The 20,338-nt window shown below is 51.7% G+C and overlaps 1 protein-coding gene across 2 annotated transcripts; it reads right to left on the reverse strand.

Annotated features, from left to right (window-relative positions):
* Positions 1-387: 387 nt before the first annotated feature.
* Positions 388-18,360, reverse strand: CAPG (capping actin protein, gelsolin like). Of its 2 annotated transcripts, none has more exons than XM_014476978.2 (10): positions 18,275-18,360; positions 8,489-8,524; positions 8,155-8,327; positions 7,896-8,050; positions 7,511-7,678; positions 5,577-5,726; positions 5,170-5,262; positions 4,134-4,266; positions 1,615-1,703; positions 388-562 (listed from the first exon to the last, which is right to left on the reverse strand). In XM_014476978.2, the coding sequence occupies exons 2-10, from the start codon at positions 8,509-8,511 to the stop codon at positions 497-499; spliced, it is 1,050 nt and encodes a 349-aa protein (XP_014332464.2). In that variant the 5' UTR covers positions 8,512-8,524; positions 18,275-18,360; the 3' UTR covers positions 388-496. The 2 variants fall into 2 exon arrangements, with proteins under 2 accessions (XP_014332464.2, XP_005891739.2); XM_005891677.3 differs by lacking the exon at positions 18,275-18,360 and adding an exon at positions 15,259-15,589.
* Between the last annotated feature and the right edge of the window lie 1,978 nt (positions 18,361-20,338).

The following is a 20,338-nucleotide window of genomic DNA, read 5'->3' on the forward strand; positions in this document are numbered from 1 at the left end:
CCACTGGGAGCACCTGGCCCCTTCAGGAGCTGGCCCCTCTGCAAAGCCATCTCTGGCCTCTCACAGGCTGTGGAATTGCCACCAGGTGGCACTAGTTGTAAAGAACCGGCCTGCCAATGCAGGAGACAACAGGAGATGCAGGTTCAATTCCTAGGTTGGGAAGACCTGGAGAAGGAAGTGGCAACACACTTCAGTGTTCTTGTCTGGAGAATCCCATGGACAGAGAAGCCTCGTCGGCTACAGTCCATAGGGGTCACAGAGTCATACACGACTGAAGTGACTTAGCACACGTAGAACACATCTACTCCACCCAGCATGGGGCAGAGCTGGGTGACTAGTGTGGCAGGGAGTATTAGCCCAGGGCAGGCAATGCAGGCAAACAGCAAGAAAAGTACTGGTCTCCTTTATTGATCATGGGCAGGGGCACCTCAGCACTGACCAGAAGGTCAGAGGAGGAGCAAGTGGGTAGGAGGTAGAGGCAGGGAGATGCCCACCCTCACTTCCAGTCCTTGAAGAATTGCTTGAAGATGGCACTCTCGCGGCCCTGGGGCAGAATCTCCACCTGTAGGGATGGCAGGGGAGAGTCTGGCTCACAAGGCTGCCACCTCTGCCTCTTCCAGAGCCAGGGAGGAGGGTGCTGGGCACCAGGCCTGAGTCCACAGGCCTTCCAGCCAGTGATGCTCTTCCAGGTAAGCCAAGAGACAAGAAAGATTACAGGGACATGGGCTGAGAAAACAGTGAGAAGGGCAGAACTAGCTAGAATCCATGGCCCAGAGGAGCCACATGAGTCATCCAGAGGCACGTCCGGCTAGCTGGACTCCCAGGGGAGCGCTGCCCATCATCCTCTTAGAAAAAAACACGGATTGTGGAATATTACTCAGTCATGAAAGGGAACGCATTTGAATCAGTGCTAGTGAGGTGGATGAAACTAGAGCCTGTTATACAGGGTGAAGTGAGTCAGAGAAAAACAAATGTGGTATAATAACACATATATGGAATCTAGAAAAATTATATTGATGAATCTATTTATAGAGCAGGAACAGAGATGCAGACAGAGAGAGCAGACTTGTGGACACAGCAGGGACAGGAGAGGCTGGGACAAATTGAGAGAGTAGCATTGACATACATATACTACCACGTGTAAAAATAGCTGGTGGGAAGTCACTGTATAACCCAGGGAGCTCAGCCTGGGCTCTGTGACAACCTAGAGGGGCAGGAAGGAGTGCAGGGTGGGGGCGGGGGGCGGGGGGTGCAGGGCAGAGGGTGGGAGGGAGATTCCAGAGAGCGGGAACATATACTTAGGGCTGATTCACATTGTCATACGGCAGAAACAACACAACACTGAAAAGCAATTATCCTCCAATTAAAAACAAATTTAAAAAATCTTTTTTAAAAAAGTACATTAACAAGTTTAAAAAAAAAAAAAAAACATGTACTGTAAAACTCTGAAGGACTGAGAAGGGCCTTCCCACTGGGTGTTTCCAGGAGGGGAGGCCTGACTGCTCCTGACTGTGCCCGGGGCTTTCTCACCCTTCTTGTCCAGTCCAAGCAAGGGGCAGGGGCCCAGGGAAGAGTCTAGGAAGAGGGTGTGCTGGCACAGGGAGGGCTCCTCACCTGAGTGTTTGGGGCATACCGCATGCGGGTGATAAAGTCCTCCGCCACTTGGAGGGCCGCCTGCCGCTCCTTCTCATTAGCTTTGCGCCCTGGATCATAAGGAGGATAAATTTTAAAAGAGCAGGGACCCTCTCTAGCCCGCATCCCATTTGTCTCGGGAGATTTAAGGAGGTCCAGATTCCATGGACAGAGGACCCCAGTGGGCTACACAGTCCATGGGGTCACAAAGAGCCAGGCATAACTGAGCAACTGAGCTCACACACCCACAGAATAGCTGGCCTCCTGGTCCTAAGAATACCCTGAGGGGGCTCAGTGAGAAGTCAGGCTCTCCCAACTCACAGCTCCAGATGAAAACTGCCCTCTGCCCGCTCCAATCATCATTCTGCTCGGGCCAGGGCCCCAGGGATATTCAGGGAGAACTAATGTCGCCCTCGCATGAGACACTCAGGCCCCTCTCTCCCTCTCCAGGGCCCCCCGCCTTTTGAGTCTGTCAACTGTACTGTTATCAAGCCTTTCTTGCAAAATTAAATTGGACAGAAAAAAAGGGCATGATTGACTGCAATCTTACTCCCATAAAGCTAGATGCCAACATCAGCCTAATGGTTATACCAACTGAGAGTCAGTAAAAAGGAACAGCAGTGCCCTCCCTTCTCGCCTTTAACCAAACCCTGCACCACCTGGAGGAATTTTTCCAAGGAAACAATGTTGTCAACTGTGGTTGGCTCTTCAGCCAGGCTATTAAAACTCTAATTAGCCACAATATATCTGAGATTAATGTGCTGTATCCTTCCTCTGTGATTGCCTGATGCTTCTCTTCCCAGCTCCTAAGTTTCCTGTTTCTCCCACTGGTTTCTCCATTCTTTGCTTGGGGCTAAAGACACTTCCAAACCAGATCAAACTGGTTAATCCTAAAGGAAATCAACCCTGAATATTCTTTGGAAGGAATGATGCTGAAGCTAAAGCTCCAATACTTTGGCCACCTGATGCAAAGAGATGATTCATCAGAAGACGCTGATGCTAGCAAAGACTAAGGGCAGGAAGAGGATGAGATGGTTAGATGGTATCACTGACTCAATGGACATCAGTTTGAGCAAACTTCTGGAGACAGTGAAGGACAGGGAAGCCTGGCATGCAAAGACAGCCCCAGCAACACAATCCTCCCCACCCCCTACCACCATCCTCCTCACCTCTTAGAAACCTGCCTTGTAGCTTGCCACTCCTGGTCCTTCCCTGAGGCAAGAGTGTGATGCCTAATAGCTGCCAAGTTACAACACCTAACACTTCTCCATCCTCCTAGCTGGAAAGTTCTCCTGGTCCTGGTTCATGTCACAAATATTTACTGAGCAAATGCTATACTGAGCAAATGCTATCTCATCAAGGCACTAGAGACAATGTGATTTCATTCAAGAGGTTTATAATCTGGGCAGTTGAGACACATTCAAGAACAAGAAAAGACACAGAACTTCCCTGGTGTTCCAGTGGATGAGAATCCATCTGCCAATGCAGGGGACACAGGTTTGATCCCTGCTCTGGGAAGGTTCCATATGCCTCAGAGCAAACCCATGCGCCACAAGCACAAGCTGCAACTACTGAAGCCTATCCACCTAAAGCCTGTGCTCCACAAGAGAAGCCACCACAATGAGAAACTCAAGCATCAAACCAAGAGGAAGCCCCTGCTCACCGCAACTAGAGAAAGGCATGCAGCAACAAAGACCCAGCACAGCGGGGGGGAAAAAAAGAACAAGAAAAGACAAGCACAGAGAATTACTCACAGACTCAGAGCTTTGTTACAATATTTTTAGAGTCTGATCTAGCAAGCAGGCTTCTGCCCAAGGGTGTTTCATTTCTAGCCAATACAACCTCTTGGAAAACGAGGCCCTACCAGTTTGCTACCCAGTGCATAAGGTGAGATTTCATATCTAGAATTGGTCACAGTCAAGGCAGACAGGCAGAAGCTGGGGTCCCAGTGGCACTGAGGCCTAGGAGAGCTCTGTGGCAAGTGGTCCTCAACACAAAGTCAGCAGCAAGACCTGGGAACCCGAGAGATGGTTCCCAGAGCCTGCAAAGTCTCATGCGTGCTAAGTCACTTCAGTGTCCAACTCTCCGCGATCCCATGGACTGTAGACCGTCAGGCTCCTCTGTCCATAGAATTCTCCAGGCAAGAACACTGGAGTGGGTTACCCTGCCCTCCTCCAAGGGATCGTCCCTATCCAGGGATTGAAGCTGCGTCTCTTATGTCTCCTGCATTGCCAGGTGGGTTCTTTATCACTAGCACCACCTGGGAAACCCAGACCTCGAGAATGAGAGTCTCAGGGGTGTGGTTCGCTCTGGGTCTTAACAGGGCCCTCAGATGATTCAGAGGTGGGCTGAAGGTGCAGAACCCTTGCCAGGAATTAACCATCAGCCACGGAGGCTCGCTGAGCCAGGTGTCTATGGGCTGGCTGAGCCCTCTCGTGGGAAGCCTTCCTGGTTAGAGTGACCACAGGGGCCTCAGGCTGGTGTGGAGAAGCTACACGTACCCTTCCAGATGTAGATCTTGCCGCAGAGTCCGTTGTCCAACACAAAGCAGTCATCGGGTATCAGCAGCTCGAGGGCGAAGGGGCTGGAATCAGCCAGCTTGGTCAGGTTCATCTGTCCAGTGGCGTCAGAGACCTGGGGGAGAGTGGGCAGTGCCGTGTCACCCTCCTTCCCGCAGTTCAAAGCTCTGACCTCCACCAAGGAGCAGGTCCCTCCAGTAGAGGTCCTACCCACCACCCCAGGCTGAACAGCAGACCGAAGGTAGGGGAAGAACTGACAGCTGATAGGCAAATCCCAGACAACCCCCATCCCCACTTCAGCCTCAATCACCGCCTCCCAGAGCCCCTGAATTAATTTATTAGACTCCAAATTAACAAGTAAATGCAAAGAATTCAAAAAAGGTACAGTTCAGGGACTTCCCTGGTGGCTCAGACAGTAAAGAATCTGCCTGCAATGGAGAAGACCCAGGTTCAGTCCCTGGGTCTGGAAGATCCCCTGGAGACGGGAATGGCTCCCCACTCCAGTGTTCTTGCCTGGAGAATGCCATGGACAGAGGAGCCTGGTGGGCTACAGTCCACGGGGTTGCAAAGAGTTGGACATGACTGAGCAACTAACACTTCTTTTCAGTGTGCAATGCAGGGGATGCAGGTTCGACCCCTGGTTAGGGAACTAAGATCCCAGATGCCATGGGACAACTAAGCCCAAGTGCCACAACTAGAAAGAAGACTGTGGCTGCAACTAAGGCCCAACGCAGCCAAATAAATAATAAATAGATATTAAAAAAAACAAAGTAAAGCTCAGCATCGGCTTGTTTCAAACCTCCATATCTAAGAATGGGCTGGAAGGGAAGTGACATTCACCTCCCCAGGAGGGCCGAGCATCCGTTCACTTCCCATCCTCCCCTCACTCCACGCCCTGATAAACCACCCTGGGACCTGGCCCCACCTGCCCACTGCTTTCTCCTCTCCTCTTCTCTCAGCCCCACAGGCATCAAGATCACACCCCCGCCTGGTCCCAGGGCAGGCCCGGGACACCCACCTTATACAGAGCCGCGGCCTGTGCGTTTGTCCGGTCAGCTGTGAGGTCTTCCTCAGGGTTACCCTCCTTCAGAGAGGGCTTGGGACCCAAGACCTGCAGGGACAAGGGCAGGCCACATTTCCAGGGATTCCTGGGCACCTATCATGCCCAGGGCCACCCCCTCACTCCCACCCCCACACCCATGTCTGCACAAAGGCACCAGGCAGAGCTGGAGAGGGCTCGGTCCCTGGATACCAGTCCCTTCATCCCAAGGGGTACTTGACTCTGAGTCCCACCAAGGCACCTGATGAACCAGCCAAGCCCTAAGCAGGGCCCCAGATGCCCTTACAGCCCTCCTGCTGTGATCACTGCCTCCTTCGGTGGCCTCAAGCAGAGGCCACCCTCCTGCTACCCCCATGTCTCTCAACCTGGATCATGTCGGCAGGCTCCTCCCCATCGGTGACGATCTCCACGTGGGCCTTGCCCTGCCGCTCGCTGTCCCGGATGGCCAGTGCCAGGTCCCGTGCCTTGTTCCGCTCCAATATGTTGGACTTCGCACCACACCAGGCAAAGATGTTCTGGAAGGAAGTGGGGAGGCTCCGGTTAGAGCCACTTGCATCCTGTCCTCTGCAGAACTGAGGCAAGACGATCAAAGACAAGCAAGAAAGCAAGGGAAGCAAGGCCTCTGGGGACAGGAATGACAGTCTCTGTGAGAGCCTTTCTCTGCCCCACACCCCCATCTCCCACAGACTTTTATTTTCCACATCACTTGTGTCATATATTGAAACATCTTTATCTTATTTATAATGTATTTTCCCTGACTAGAAAGTAAGCCTCATTAGGGCATGAGGGTTTTGTTTTGTTTGGCATGACCTGACCCACTGCTGTATGCTCAGTGCCAAACAGAAACAGGCACATCTTTAGGCCCAGAATAAATAGTTATTGCATGAATGAATTGGGTGAATGAGTGAATGAAAGGGTGAATGGGTGAACAGGTGAATGGAGTCCCTGGGCCCAGAATGTCAGATGCCTCTGCGCACTCGCCAGGCATGGCCCTCATCACCTCTACTGAGAAGGTCCCCTGCCTCCATCTCAATGCTTCCAGTCCTCCTTCTAAACAGCATCCAGGTTCCTCTTCCTGTTCCAAATCTTTAGCACGACAGGTACAGTCCAGACCCTCAAAGACTCAATCTCCTCCTGCCCTGTCGCAGCTTCTTAGCACTTTCCACTCCCACTGGTCCTGTCCCCACCCTGTGTCCAAGTCAGGCTGCCTCCTTCCTGGCTGTCGACAGGCATGTCTGTGCCCTTCTCCCACTCAGTGCCTCAGCTCACCCATCACCTTCCCCTGGAATGGCGTTTCCCCTAGTCTAGTCAAGTGGCACTTTCCTGGGGCAGTGGCTTGGCCTAGAAGGCTCCTCACTGCCATAAGCTCCCCCAGCCCATCCCACTGCTCCTAAGAGGACCCTCATCACATCCTGTCATGGGTTAAAATACAGTCAGTGATAGACCTGGCCTTGGCTGCCTGCCCTGGGCCAGCAACTTGTGGTCTCCAGGTGGCGCTAGTGGTAAAGAACCTGCCTGCCGATGCAGGAGACATATGAGATGCGGGTTCAACCCTTGGGTCAGGAAGATCCCCTGGAGAAGGGCATGGCAACCAACTCCAGTATTCTTGCCTGGAGAATACCTTGGACAGAGGAGCCTGGGGTCCTTCATGGGGTCACAAAGAGTTGGACACGACTGAAGCGACTTAGCATGCACACATGCTGGCTCAGAGCGGGGCCATAGGTTCACCAAGGGAAGAGATGAATGAACTGATTAACGCATGGGATGGGAGGCAGCTAACTCAGAGCTTCAAAGGTTCCAGGAGCACTAGAGAGTAGACTCAGTGTTAGAGGCCAAGACTAGACAGCAGAGGGAGGTTTCTGTCCAAACAAATACAGGGATGTCTTCTAACAGCCACAGTGACCCCACTTGGAATGGGCTTACAGCTTCTCAGCCCCTTTCCCTCTGCTCTGGCTTCCTAGTCCCTGCCCTTTAAAATAGCACCAAGGAGTTCCCCGGTGGTCCAGTGCCTAGGACTCAGCACTTTCACTGCTGTGGCCCCCATTTCAATCCCTGGTTGGGGAACTAAGATCCTATAGGCTGTGTGCACAGTGTGACTGAAAAAAAAAAAAACCCAGTGACTTCCTGGGCAGTCCAATGGTTAAGACTCCAGGCTCCCAAAACAGGGGGCCCCAGGTTCGATTCCTGGTCAGGGAACTAGATCCCTGATGCCACAGCTAAGATCCAGCACAGGCATAAAAAAGAGAGAGACACACACAGTGCAACATGAGTGGGTGCTCAGTCAGCCTTGCCCACCTACCTGGCCCAGGTCCAGGATGAAGCAGTCCCCTGTGTTGAAACTGTCCCAGCTCAGCACCCGCTCAGTGGCACGAATGTTCTTCTTGCCCTTCACCTGGTAGAGTTTCTTGATGGCAGCTGGGGCGGTTCCTGGGGAGGTCTTGTGAAACGCCGACTCCACGCCGCCTTCCTGCAGCCCGGATGGCCAGCCTGAGTGGGCCCCCCCCGTCCCCTCCCACCAGCACCCCATGCCCCCTCCCACTGGGCAGGAAGGAAAGCAGGCAAGCAGGAACCGGGTGGGAGGAGGCTCCAGCCCTGAGTGGCCTTGCGCCTTTTGCAGGGTCACGACTAGCGGGAAGGAGCTCAAGGAGAAGCCACAGGAGAGGGCGTGGGCAGTGGGTTCTGACCTGGTACTTGAGGCCGTGGGGAAAGTAGCTCATGAAGAGGTCGGACTCATTGCTCTGTGACTCTCGGTGCTGCACAGGCCGCTCTCCGAGCAGGGTGTTGAGGTGCACGGCCAATATGGCGCAGCCCCCCTGCTCGTCCCGGGATGACTGCTGGCCTGGGGTCGGGGGAGGTTGCCGGTGAGACCTAGGCCAGCCCCGACCCCTGCCTGGGCCAGCACCACCCCCACCCCCCACCAGTCCTCCCAGTTCCCTCCCTTACCGATCCACAGGTGCAGGTGGGAGAGCTCTTCCGGGCCATTGTGCAGCACCAGGTAGGAGTCTCCCGAGAAGAAAATGCCGTAGTTCTCAGGGGCCACAGGCACTGGCTTCAGCTTCTCCACCCTCCATATGTGCAGGCCAGGGAGCTTCACGGTCGGTGGGAACGGAGAGCCGCTGCGGGAGGGGAGCGGGTTGGTGAAGGCCGAGGCCCATATGCAGTGGAGACAAGCAGAGAGACCTGGGGCAGGCCTGGGGACTGCGGTGTGGGGGAGAGGAGGGGCTGCCCTTGGAAGTGAAGAGGAGAAGGGTGAAAGGGGAAGGGGCGCACAGCCTACCTCTGGGGGATGGGTGAGTACATGCTGTTTCTGGATCTGCAAAGACAGAATCAAAGCCATTATGATTACAAATGTCATGAGTACCAGCCTTCACGTTGGTCTGGGGAGGTCCTTCCCAGAGGCCAAGTGCTTCATTATTCAACTAATTCACCTCCAAAAGCAGATTTCTCCATTATTCAGGCAAAGAAACTGAGGCTCAAAGAGTCTAAGTCCCAAGTGACACAGTGACTTGTGAGTGGCTAGCGAAAGCCAGGTCTTGGGCTCCTTGGGCCAGGGTCTTCCCCTTGCTGTGACCTCTTCTGCTTCTAGACAGGAGTCCTAATTCTGGGCATTGCATGAGGCTGGGATATGCCTCTCTAAGTAATAATGGCTTATATTTGAAAAGTCTAAAATCAATGACTTAAAGTCAATGGATAGGAAGCCAAAAAAATAGAGAAAATCAATGAAGCTGGGTTTTGGAAACATCAAAAAAAAAGATGACCCGTTTGACAAATTGATTAAGTAAAAGAAAAGACACAAATTTCTAATACAGAAACAAGAGAGATGAACACCACTAAAGATCCTACAAGTATTAAAAGGATAAAGAGAATATCACAAAAACTTTATGCCAATATAGTCAACAACTTACACAAAATGGGCAGTCTTTGAAGGATACAAATTATGCAAGTTCACTCAACAAGAATTAGAGGGACTTCCCTGGTGGTCCAGTGGCTGAGGCTCTGTGCTGCCTATACAGGGAGCCCGGGTTCCATCCCTGGTCAGGGAACTAGATCCCACACGCAAAACTAAAGATTCCACATGCCGCAACTAAGACTCAGCACAGCCAAATAATAAACATTTTTTTAAAAAGAAGAAGAAATAGATTATTTGAAGGGTTCTAATATCTACTAAAGAAACGGGAAGTGAAAGTGCAAGTCACTCAGTCGTGTCCGACTCTTTGTGACCCCATGGACTTTACAGCCCATGGAATTCTCCAGGCCAGAATACTGGAGTGGATAGCCTTTCCCTTCTCCAGGGGCTTTTCCCAACCCAGGGATTGAACCCAAGTCTCCCGAGTTGCAGGCGGATTCTTTACCAGCTGAGTCACAAGGGAAGCCCAAGAATACTGGAGTGGGTAGCCTATCCCTTCTCCAGTGGATCTTCCCGACCCAGGAATCGAACGGGGGTCTCCTGAATTGCAGGCAGATTCTTTACCAACTGAGCTATTAGGGAATCCCAAAAGAAACTGAAATGGTACTTAAAAACTACCCACCCCCAAATTTCAAGTTCAGATAAATTCTACCAAAAACTTAAGGAAGGCATGCCAATCCTTCATAATCCATCCCATGCTGCCACCATTTTCCTGATGTAACAAAATCAGATAAAAATATTATAGAAAAGGAAATTAGACCAAGATCCCTCATGAACACAAGAAAAAACCTGACAAAATTTTAGCACATAGAATTCAGAAATATATAGAAAGGTGAAACATTATGACTAAACAGGGTTTACTCCAGAAATGCAAAGTTGGTTTAACATCTGAAAATCAATGTAATCCACCCGATTGACAAGCCATATAAACAAACATAAAATCATCTCTATAGATAAAAACAAACCACTTAGAAAAATTCTACATCCATTTTTGATTTAAAAAAAGCTTTCAGCAAAAGAGAAATAGAAGGGAATTTCCTCTTTTTTTGGCCATGCTATGGGGCACGTGGGAAAAGGCAATGGCACCCCACTCCAGTACTCTTGCCTGGAAAATCCTATGGACGGAGGAGCCTGGTAGACTGCAGTCCATGGGGTTGCTAAGAGTCGGACACGATTGTATAACTTTCAAGTAGACAACCTGAGCAACTTCACTTTCACTTTTCACTTTCATGCATTGGAGAAGGAAATGGCAAGCCACTCCAGTGTTCTTGCCTGGAGAATCCCAGGGATGGGGGAGCCTGGTGGGCTGCCGTCTCTGGGGTCACACAGAGTCGGACACGACTGAAGCGACTTAGCAGCATGGGGCACATGGGATCTTAGCTCCCCAGCCAGGCATCAAATGCATGCTCCCTACAATGGGAAAGAAAGTGAAAGGGCAAGTTGCTCAGTCATGTCCAACTCTTGCGACCCCATGGACTGTCCATGGGGTCATGGAATTCCAAGTCCATGGAATTCTCCAAGCCAGACTACTGGAGTGGGTAGCCTTTCCCTTCTCCAGGGGATCTTCCCAACTCAGGGATTGAACCCAGGTCTCCCGCATTGCAGGCGAATTCTTTACCAGCTGAGCCACAAGGGAAGCCCAGTCTTAACCCGTTTTATCCCTGCAATGGGAGCACAGTCTTAACAATTAGACTGCCAGGGAAGTTCCAGAAGGGAATGTCCTTAGCCTAATAAAAGGCATCTACCAAAATTGAACAAAAAAATCCCAGAAAAAAAAAACACAGAAAAACCTACAGCTAACATTAGACTTAGCGCTTTCTCAAATTCTAAACTCCCTACCTAGGGAATTTCCTCCATTCCCAGGCATTAGCTACCACTTCTATATGTCCAGCATCCCTCAAATACCAGGATGATGAATATCATCTTTATTCTGTAGGACAGTAAGAGCAACCTTTTTTGGACAAAAGTTATTTCAGGAAAAAAAATGCTCAAGGCAAGCATTTTAAAAAATACTGTCTTCTGGATTTCCCTGGTGGTCCAGTGGTTGAGAGTCCGCTGGCCATTGCAGGCGACACACGTTCGATCCCTGGACTAGGGAGATCTCACATGTTGCAGGGCAACAAAGGCTGTGGGACCCAACTACTGAGACTGCGCTCTAAAGCCCAGGAGGACCATTACTGAGCGCCCCAGAACCCATGCTCCGTAACAAGAGAAGCCCGCGCATCGCAACTAGAGAGCAGCTCCAGCTCTCTGCAACTTAGAGAAAACCTGCAGGCAGCAACAAGGACCCAGTGTAGCCAATAAATACATAAACAAAAAATTTTAAAAATGTTATCTTTTTAAAAATTAGCAACTGCAGTAGCTATAGCTTCACTCACTCTCCTATGTGCCCAATTCTAGAGGATTTCTTTGACTGAAAATGCAGAGCTCACAGTCAAGAACCGTCACACAATTTATGCTGTGCGACTGAACAGGGAGCCCTAGTGGTGCAAGAGAAGGACCTGGAGAATTTCAGGGCTGAAAGTCACCATTAGGAGACTCTTGAGGGGCTGGGGAAGCAGGAAGTACAAAGAGAACTTTTAGGGAGAGCAGAGGGTGTGGAGTCTGAGTAGGAAAAAAAAAGAAATAGGAGCAGTGGCCATGGGTGTAAAATACCATGTGAGTAATGACTTTGCTTTTCTTTCCTAATTTACAACATAGTATGTGCATACTGAGTCGTGTCCAACTCTGCAGCCCCATGGACTCTAGCCCACCAGGCTTCTCAGTCCATGGGGATTCTCCAGGCAAGAATACTGGAGTGGGTTGCCATTTCCTACTCCAGGGCATCTTCCCCATCCAGAGATGGAAGCCACGTCTCCTGGGGCTCCTATACTGGCAGACAGATTCTTTACCACTGAGCCACCGGGGAAGCCCTACTCAAAACACAAATGAAAGGCACATTTTTGGAATCACACTTCCCCAAGGGAGGGGGGCAGACAGTGAGGGGGAGGTTTGGGGGAGGAAATGTCAATGATTCTCAATCCCACAAAGGGTCACATGCTGTGCCCACATCCCCTGCAACAGACAGCTCAGCCTGTGACTCAGGCCCCAAGCGGTGAGGTGGCCGCCCCCAAGCACAAGCCAGGGTGGGTAGAGCTCAGGGACAGAAATGGCGTGCTCATTGCCAGCTATTTTTTGTTGTTGTTGTTCCTGAGCTAAGAGCTCAGGCCATAACTCAATAGCAGGCAGACCATATGTGGGGCTGCCAGCCTCCGAGAGCCATCGCAGCATTTTGTTGAGAGGGGCTGGTTGCCCTCATCCCTCTGGCTTTCTAGCCTGGCCACCCATTAGAATTACGTTTCGAGTGCGTGTGCTAAGTCACTTCATTCACATTTGACTCTCTGCGACCCCATGGATGGTAGCACACCAGGCTTCTCTGTCCATGGGATTCTCCAGGCAAGAATACTGGAGTGGGTTGCCATGCCCTCCTCCAGGGGATCCTCCCCACCCAGGGATTGAACCCATGTCTCTTGCAGCTCCTGCATTGCAGAAGAACTATGTTAGGATCTTACAAAAACTTCGAAGCCCAGGCCTGGAGACTTGATTCCATGGGTCTTGATTCCATCGGCATTTGAACTATGTCCTAGGTGGTTCTCATTCTGCCAGTTAACTGTGTCCAGAACAGCATCTCTATCTGTCTGCATATTAGAGTCACCTGGGTTTTTTGGTTTTTTTTTAAATCCCCATGTCCAGGCCAGTTAAAACCAGACTCTCCAGGGTGGAGCTGGAGTATCAGTGCCAGAGAAGTTCCAGGTGACTCTAACGCTGCTCCCTGGCCCCCACCAAGCGCCCACTGACACTGGCCTGTCACTCGTCCTCTCCCCACAACCCCTCTGCCCAAGCCCACAGCCCCTCAGCTTCCTTAGTGCCAACCTCAACCCTGAGGACCATCAAAGCCCTGCCACTCATCCAGACCCATTTCAAGCCTCAGCTCTCATTTGGCGGCTTTGTCCTTCTCTGGGAGTTCTCATCTTCTTCCCGCTCACAGGCTGTCTTAGAGTATGACCTGATAGCTCCGTGTCTCAGGTAGAGCAGGGGACACGCCCGGCACTTCTGCATTCCTCAAGCAGCCCATGACAAGGTCTATTCAGTTCCATTCTAGGTCTATGCTGGGAACTCGGCATTGGGAAGGGGCCCAGAAATGAAGAACAACCCACAAGTCTCATGGTCTCTAGAGGATGGGCTGTGAAGCAGGAAACCGTCACTTCCAGGAGACCACATAAAACTTCCCCTAGGTGCGGAACATCACAGAATCAGATGTCAGCATTAGAAGGAGCTTTATTTAATACTCGGGTTTCCTTGTGGCTCAGATAGTAAAGAATCTGCCTGCAATGCAGGACACCCAGGTTCGATCCCTGGATCCAGTAGATCCCCTGGAGAAGGAAATGGCTACCCACTCTAGTATTCTCATCTGGAGAATTCCATGGACGGAGAAGCCTGGCGCACTACAGTCCATGGGGTCACAAAGAGTCGGACACAACTGAAAGACTAACACACACACACACACACACACACACACACTCCAGATCTGCCTCCCAACACACACCCAGACATGAGCACGGCACAGAAATCCCTACATCCCTCACCATTTCTTCTTGAATACCTTTCCTGGTGGGGAACTCACCACCTCACAGGGGAGCCGCTTCTATACTTCTTATGTTAAAACCTTTTAGTTTTTCCCACTCCGCCACAGCATGCTGAGTTACAGGCCTGGCCGTCTCCCCGACTCGACTATAAAGGCCTTTCAGGAAGGAACCATATTTTGCCTGGAACCTTGGGCTGTGCCCAGTAGCCTGCAGGCACTCAGGATTAACTGCACTTGTTGAGCTCCAATGATTAGACCAGATGGAGCCTAAGAGATAACCCAGGATTTCAATAGGGAGGAGCAGCCCTGGAGGCAGAAATTAGGGGCCAGGGTTGGAGGGGAGGACGGGTGCCCTGCTGGCTGTCCCGAGGTCCTGACTTAGGAAGGAGCTGGCCTTTGAAGACACACTGGGAGTGGGGGAGTTGATTATGCAGACTTTTCCAGCAATGCCTGTCAGCTGTAAAGATGACAGGTGCTCGATGCTGTCTGCACCCTTCTCAGATTCCGATTCCACTGATTCCCAACAGGTCCCTTCATCGTTTGCCCTTAGGTGTGAAATGCCAACAGCTCCTACCCCACTCCCCAAGAAAGAATCAGGGGTGAGTGTCAACACTAGAGATGACACCAGCTATTCCCAGCTGAGAACCTGGGCTTTCACAGGAGCTGCAGGGTCTAGAAGCCTCACCTGGGGATCCTCAGTCAGTGCTCCCTCCCCAGACACCAAGCAGGACTCCCACCCTTTCCCAGGTGCAAACTGGTGGCACAGCCAGTAAAGAAACCGCCTGCCAATGCAGGAGATGCAAGAGACGCGGGTTCAATCCCTGGGTTTGGAGGATCATCTGGAGTAGGAAATGACAACCCACTTCAGTATTCTTGCTTGGAAAATCCCATGGACAGAGGAGCCTGGCCGGCTACAGTCCATGGGGTCGCAAAGAGTCAGACAAGACTGACCATGCACGTGACTGATCCACCCTTTCCGGGCTCCACCTTTGCCTTCCCGTACCCTACCCTAGGCAGCTGGCCAGATCCCCATCAGAGTTCTTCTTAAGTTTGCAAAAATAATGAACCCTGAGGCATAGTTTGGTCTGAATTCAAATGCTAGGCCTGCCCCCTCCCCCATTCCAGCCCACCCATCTGCTGTCACACCACCATCCCGTCTTAGGAACAAGTACCATCAAAGCTGAATGCACCTCTGGGCTGGCTGAGGGCCTTCAGGAGTCTGGTCAGGTCACTCGGTGTGGTGGCCTCTGGTAGCAGATCACACACCACCTCTCCACAAGCCAGGACAATCCCTGGTCCGGGCGTCCCTTATCCCACCCAGGGAACCCACAAGGCTCCAGTGCCTGGACAGGGCAGCAGTGTCTGTGTGTGTGTTGGGGGAGGGTGCACACCAGTCCTGGACAAAGCAGCTTCCAGAAATGTGAGTCTCTGTGTCTGCCCTCATCTGCCCACCTAAGAGGGTCCCGGCCAGCCCACCCCACACCCCATCTCCCTCGGCCTTCCTCCCCACTTTCACCTGTTCCGCGCAGCTCTGCTTCCTCCTACTTCTGCTTTTCAGGCTCCTCCAGCCCCACCTCAGTCTCTCACTTCCCTCAGCTCTTCCTCCAGGTAGCCCCACCCATCAGCCCCACCCCTGGGCTCCAGCCCCAGCTAGTGCTGAGGTCCGTCCTCCACAGGAAGGGGTGGACTGTGCTGGGCAGCCAGGCAGGGCCTGACAGAGGAGAGCAACACTGCGACCAGGCTGGCTCTTCAGAGACCCGCCCCGCCACTGCCCAGAGGCTGGAAACCCACCCCAGCTCCAAGCCTCCCCATCACAGTGGCCTCCGCCAGCGGCAGCAGGCCAGGGCTAGCAGCCCTGAGTCTGGGGCCTGCAAGAAAAACCACAGGAAAGCCGAGACTGGCCACATTCCCCCGCTTACCAGCCTGGGGCAGGCATGACTGCCTGGCCCTGGCTTCAGCTGAATTAGTCACATTTCCTGGGTGGAGTCACTGCCTCGGCATCACTTTTTCCTCCTCCCTGGCTTGTCTTTCTCCTTGCCTGAATGACTACATTTGACTTTTGTTGTAGTTGTTGAAGCTCAGTTCCCAGGGAATGGCAGAGGTGGGTGACACAGACTTTGCGATGTCCTGCATGCTGGTTTCCTAAGTGGCCCTAGTGGTAACGAACCCATCCATCAGTGCAGGAGACAAAAGAGATGTGGGTTCAATCCCTGGGTAGGGAAGATCCCCTGGAGGAGAGCATGGCAACCCACTCCAGTATTCTTGCCTGGAGAATTCCATAGACAGAGGAGCCTGGCAGACTACAGTCCATGGGGTCCCACAGAATGGGACACGACTGAAGCGACTTAGCATGCATGCAGACATTGGGAACAAGCACTGGATCTGAATCTCTCTTAACCGAGTGCTTAGGTCCCTGGTCAAATTCCTAACAAGTCAATAGTAATTCTAAGGGTGCAAGTTAGGATAATGAAGGGTCTGTAATGCCCTGTGGTCACTAAGCCTTCCCAGGTGGCGCTAGTGGTAAAGAACGCACTTGCCAATGCTGGAGACATAAGAGATGTGGGGTCGGGAATATCCCCTAGAGGAGGGCATAGCAGCCCACTTCAGTATTCTTGCCTGGAGAATCCCATGGACAGAGGAGCCTGGTGTGCTCCAGTCCACAGGGTGGCACAGAGACGGGCATGACTTAGCACGCGCTCACACATGCTGGCTGCCTCTCACGTCGACCCTTGCTCAGCTTCTCATTCACCAGGTGTTGACTATCACACATTCTCAGCCTCAGGCGCTCTGAGGGACAGCAATAAAAATAATCATGGTTCTGACTCTACCCAGACGCCATCTTGCCTTCAATACATCATAAGGCCCTGGAGCTAGTCTGTCCAACTTGCTTGTTTGCTTTCCAGAGGAGGCTAGGGGGACCCTGAGAGCACAAGTGACTGGTCCACGATCACACAGGGAGAGGCAGGTAGAGCAAGGGAAGAAGCTTCCATGCCCTCCTAAATCTGTATGGGAGGATGCAGCTAGAATCTGTACACGCTCCAGGAGGAAGTCAAGGGCCTTTTAGCCCAGGACTCTGGCCCGTCTCCCCAAGATACCCGCCAGGCTTGGCCCAGGGCTAATCAACAGACTAGACTGAGATAAGATTCAGCCTTCAGGGCCCCATCCAGGGAGTGGCAGTGGAACAGAATCAATCCACATTAGAATTTCTGGACTGGAACAAAATGAGAAGTTAAATGTTCTCTTCAAAGAACACAAACTCTAGCTGGTACCTGAGTGTCTCCAGGTCCTTAAGAAGAGGGTCTGGTGTAATGGAAAGACTGAACAGTTTGATTACTATTGATTCTGCTTCGTCTTCCTGGCAGGCTGCAGTCCATGGAATCTCAGAGTCAGATATGACTGAACGACTGAACCACAACTGCTTCCTCTTGCAAGTGACTTAACTTTCTGTAGCCTCCCTGTGCCCTATCTGTAAAATGGGCATGAAGATAAACAAGCAGATTAAATGAGATGGTGTAATTAATGAGATGGTGGCTCGGTAGTAAAAGAATCCGACTGCAATGCAGGAGACTTGCAGGAGAAGAAGGTTGGATCCCTGGGTCGGGAAGATCCCTTGGAGAAGGGAATGGCAATCCACTCCAATATCCTTGCCTGGGAGCATGGACAGAGAAGCCTGGCAGGCTGCAGTCCTTGGATTCGCAAAAGATTCGGACATAACCGATCGACTATGCAACAACTGAACAAATAATAGATGCTCAATTAACTTAGATGGCTTTCTCTGGCCAACAGAGAATTTATCCCGGGACCTCAGTTCATGTGCCGGGCATCTCTGGAAGCAATCCTCCTGCCTCCTCCCCCAGTTCACAATTTAGCAGAGAGATGGGAAGTTAAACCCCAGATCGCTCCTGGGGCTTGGCTTTCCATTGTTGCCCTTCCGGAGCCCCGCCCTAGCAAGGCTGGTCCACTCCGGTGTGCACCAGTGCAGAACCTGAGTGGCTCTGGGGCTCTAGACTCCGCAGTGACCAAGGGCACAAGGATGAATCCAACTCACTGCTCTCTTGCTACACTGGAGCCTCACCTGGCTGAAAAAAAAGGTGGCCCCATCGCGGAGGAGGGCAGAGGAGGCTTTGCAAACTAACAAGGAAACAAACTAACAAGAAAACAAAAGAGCAGTTCCTTTAAAAGAATTTAGGAGTCTCAAGCCTCTTGGAACTCTAACAGTACACAGGCTATTATTGACATTATCTGCTAACCAAACACTAAAACTTCTTTTTAACAAACTCATATTTCTCCTCCCTCTCCGGTCTCCCAGTGAGAGATGCTCAGTTGGTCCCAAATGGAATAAAATAAACATTCCTTTAGCACGGCTGCTCCCTCCCGCCCCTCCTTAGGGGAAAGGAGGAGAGATGATTAGACACGCGGGTGCACCCCTAAGAAAAGAGGGGGGAGCAGGGTGCCCCGTGACCGGCTGAGCCCCTCAGAAGCCTACAGGGGGAACTCAGGCGCCTGCTGGTCAGACCCCAAGCGCTACTTGCCTGTCTGCGCCCCGCTGGCTCGCTCTGGGCACTGTCTCTGCTGCCCTCCCCTCCTCTTCTCCCGGGCCCCAGCCCAGCCCTCGCCCCCGCCCCCGTCCCCGACGTGAAAGGCTGGAAGCCTCCCCGCCTACCCGAGTGAGTCAGGGGGGAGGGCCGGGCCCCTCGCAGTCGTCCCTCCGGTGGAGGCTCGGCACCGAGAGGGACTGAGAATTTGGGCTGGTATTAGGGAAACTAACAACCTTACTATGTGGTAAACTTGGCCAGAGCAAGGTGTTCACATCCGATTCAATTGTTAGATCCTTGAGCTGGATTAAACAGGAATAGCTACTTCTCCTTTAGTGCCTGCTTTGTACTCAATGCTTTAAAATCTTTTATTTATTTATTCCACCACACACACACCGCACCTCCCCCACCCACCCCCCACCCCCAATGCCCCGCACTGCATTTGGGATCTTACTTTCCCACCGGGGACTGAACCCATTACCCCTGTAGCAGAAGCTCAGTGTTTTAACCACTGCACTGCCAGGGAAGTCCCTGTATTTGGTGCTTTAAACGCGACCTCGTTCAGTCCTCACAACTATTTGTGGTTATGCTGCCTAATAGATAATCCTCTGAGAGGCTCAAAGAGGGTGGGTCACAGGTCCAGGGTCACACTGCCAGTTCAGTAGTAGAACCAGGACTCTAATACAGGCTAGTGTGGCTTCAAACTGGTGCAGGAGATATAACACCCCACCCTTCCTTTTATTCAGAGGGAAACAGTCCAGCCAGTGTCCATACTTGGAGGTCAGGTCTTCTTTAAGTGAACCACCAACAGTCCACACTCCCACATTGGCTTTTGAATGAAGAGAACCATGCACAGCAGGCCAAACCTCGCAAGATGTCAGCTGACAAGAAGCACCAGGATTAGGGCATGGCCCCTTGACCCAGAAGTAAGAGGACTTTTTCAAGCAGCTTGGAAAATTACAACCAGTATGACTTTCTCCAAGGCCCACTGATGGGGTCTGGTTCAGTTCAAGTCGCTCAGTTGTGTCCAACTCTTTGCGACCCCATGGACTGCAGCATGCTAGGCTTCCCTGTCCATCAACAACTCCCAGAGCCTACTCAAACTCATGTCCATCGAATCGGTGATGCCATCCAACCATCTCATACTTTTTCACCCCCTTCTCCTCCCACCTTCAATCTTTCCCAGCATCAGGGTCTTTTCAAATGAGTGAGTTCTTTGCATTAGGTGGCCAAAGTATTGGAGTTTCAGCTTTAGCATCAGTCCTTCCAATGAATACTCAGGATTGATCTCCTTTAGGACAGACTGGTTTGATCTCCTTGCTGTCCAAGGGACTCTCAGGAGTCTTCTCCAACACCACAGTTCAAAACATCAATTCTTCGGTGCTCAGCTTTCTTCACAGTCCCAGTCCAACTCTCACATCCATACATGACTACTGGAAAAACCATAGCTTTGACTAGATGGACCTTTGTTGGCAGAGTAATGTCTCTGCTTTCTAATATGCTGTCTAGGTTGGTCATAACTTTTTTCCCAAGGAGCAAGCGTCTTTTAATTTCATGGCTGCAGTCACCATCTGCAGTGATTTTGGAGCCCAGAAAACAAAGTCCATCACTGTTTCCATTGTTTCCCCATCTGTTTGCCATGAAGTGATGAGACCCGATGCATGGGGTCTGACATGTGCATGCTAAGTTGCTTTAATCAGTCTGACTCTATGCAACCCCATGGACTGTAGCCTGCGAGGCTCCTATATCCATGGGATTCTCCAGACAAGAATACTGGAGTGGGTTGCCATGCCCTTCTCTAGGGGATCTTCCTGACCCAGGGATCAAACCTGTGTCTCTTACATCTCCAGCAATGGCAGGCAGGTTCTTTACCACTAGCACCACCTCCCTGGAGAGTGACAATTCAAAGCCTGGTTCTACCGAAGCAGGTAGAACACCATCTGGGCAACACCAAGGGACTCCACTCCACTCCTGAGGAAAGCTTAGACACTATCCTCCCACCTGTTGTCCACCCTCTTCTGGCTCTTCTGACTCCAGTCCAGAAGAGCAGATCAGGCTGAA

Source organism: Bos mutus, chromosome 11, assembly GCF_027580195.1.
Source record: "Bos mutus isolate GX-2022 chromosome 11, NWIPB_WYAK_1.1, whole genome shotgun sequence".
NCBI lineage: Eukaryota > Metazoa > Chordata > Mammalia > Artiodactyla > Bovidae > Bos > Bos mutus.